Genomic DNA, 926 nt, shown 5'->3' on the forward strand with positions numbered 1-926 from the left:
GCCAGGGCCCCAGTTTTATTGCCATTGGTGTCCAGAATGCCTGGCTGTCCCAGGACCCCATAACAACAGGGCAGAGTGAGGGTCCTTGGATAGCCGGGTCCAATGGTTAGAATGGTCTCTCCCACCCCACAGTGAGCAGGCAGAGACCTGCCCCGGGGACGGTGTGGGAGGGGCTGGCAGGAGGTCCAGGGCCAGGGGGCCCAGCTAGTCCCAGAGAGTCAGATGGACAGCACAGTGGCTCCGCAGCCGGCGAGACGCCCTGGACGCAGGTGCACAAGCCGGCAGCATGGACGGGAACTGGGCCAGGGGGCCAGACCCCGGCATGGCGAGGCTGCGAGCCTACATGACGCAGCAGCGCGCCCTGTGCGCGCGCGGGCCCCTAACCCGCAGTCTCTGTTTGGGCCGGTACTTTTCCAGGTAGGTGAGCTGTTTGCTGTTGATGGCTCCCCGACGCTTCCTGGGAAGAGGGGACAGGCAGGGGTCGCCAGGGCCCTGCCAGGCTGCCCAGCATGCCCAAGAACCAGCCAGTGAGAAGGCCTCTGTGTGAGTGCAGCCAGCAGAGCTCCCCCCACCTCACCCCAGCCTTGGCCAGGCTCTCTCGCTCCCGCCATCACCCGTCACCCGTGGCTCGGCCTGCCTGCTGTACCCAGCCCCGCGGCCCCTGCCCACCCCTGGCATGCGGAGCATGAGCAGGGAATGCGCCCGTGTCAGCCTGAGTCACTGCACTGTGGGCCGCTTGTGCAGCCCAGCAGGCCTGTCCTGACCGCTGCAGCCTGGCACCGAGGGAGTCACCCAACGAGGGCCACAGAGAGCTGGCACGGCCACAGGGAAGGACCGGCCCTCGCCCCGGGCAGCCAGGACCCTCCCTCCCACCCCTGGCCACTCACTGTCGGATAAACTGGATGGGGTCTTCCTACTTCCTCCCG

The 926-nt window shown here is 67.3% G+C and overlaps 1 protein-coding gene across 1 annotated transcript in view; it reads right to left on the reverse strand.

The window, feature by feature from the left end:
• Positions 1–926, reverse strand: part of PTP4A3 (protein tyrosine phosphatase 4A3) — an 8,730-nt gene continuing 7,804 nt past the window's right edge. Inside the window, exon 5 of the mRNA XM_006152108.3 lies at positions 1–457. Within this exon, the coding sequence (XP_006152170.1) occupies positions 340–457 (118 nt within the window). The 3' untranslated portion in view covers positions 1–339. The remainder of the gene's footprint in view (positions 458–926) is intronic.

The sequence above is a fragment of the Tupaia chinensis genome, unplaced genomic scaffold (assembly GCF_000334495.1).
Source record: "Tupaia chinensis unplaced genomic scaffold, TupChi_1.0 Scaffold000335_1, whole genome shotgun sequence".
NCBI classification, from domain to species: Eukaryota; Metazoa; Chordata; class Mammalia; order Scandentia; family Tupaiidae; genus Tupaia; species Tupaia belangeri.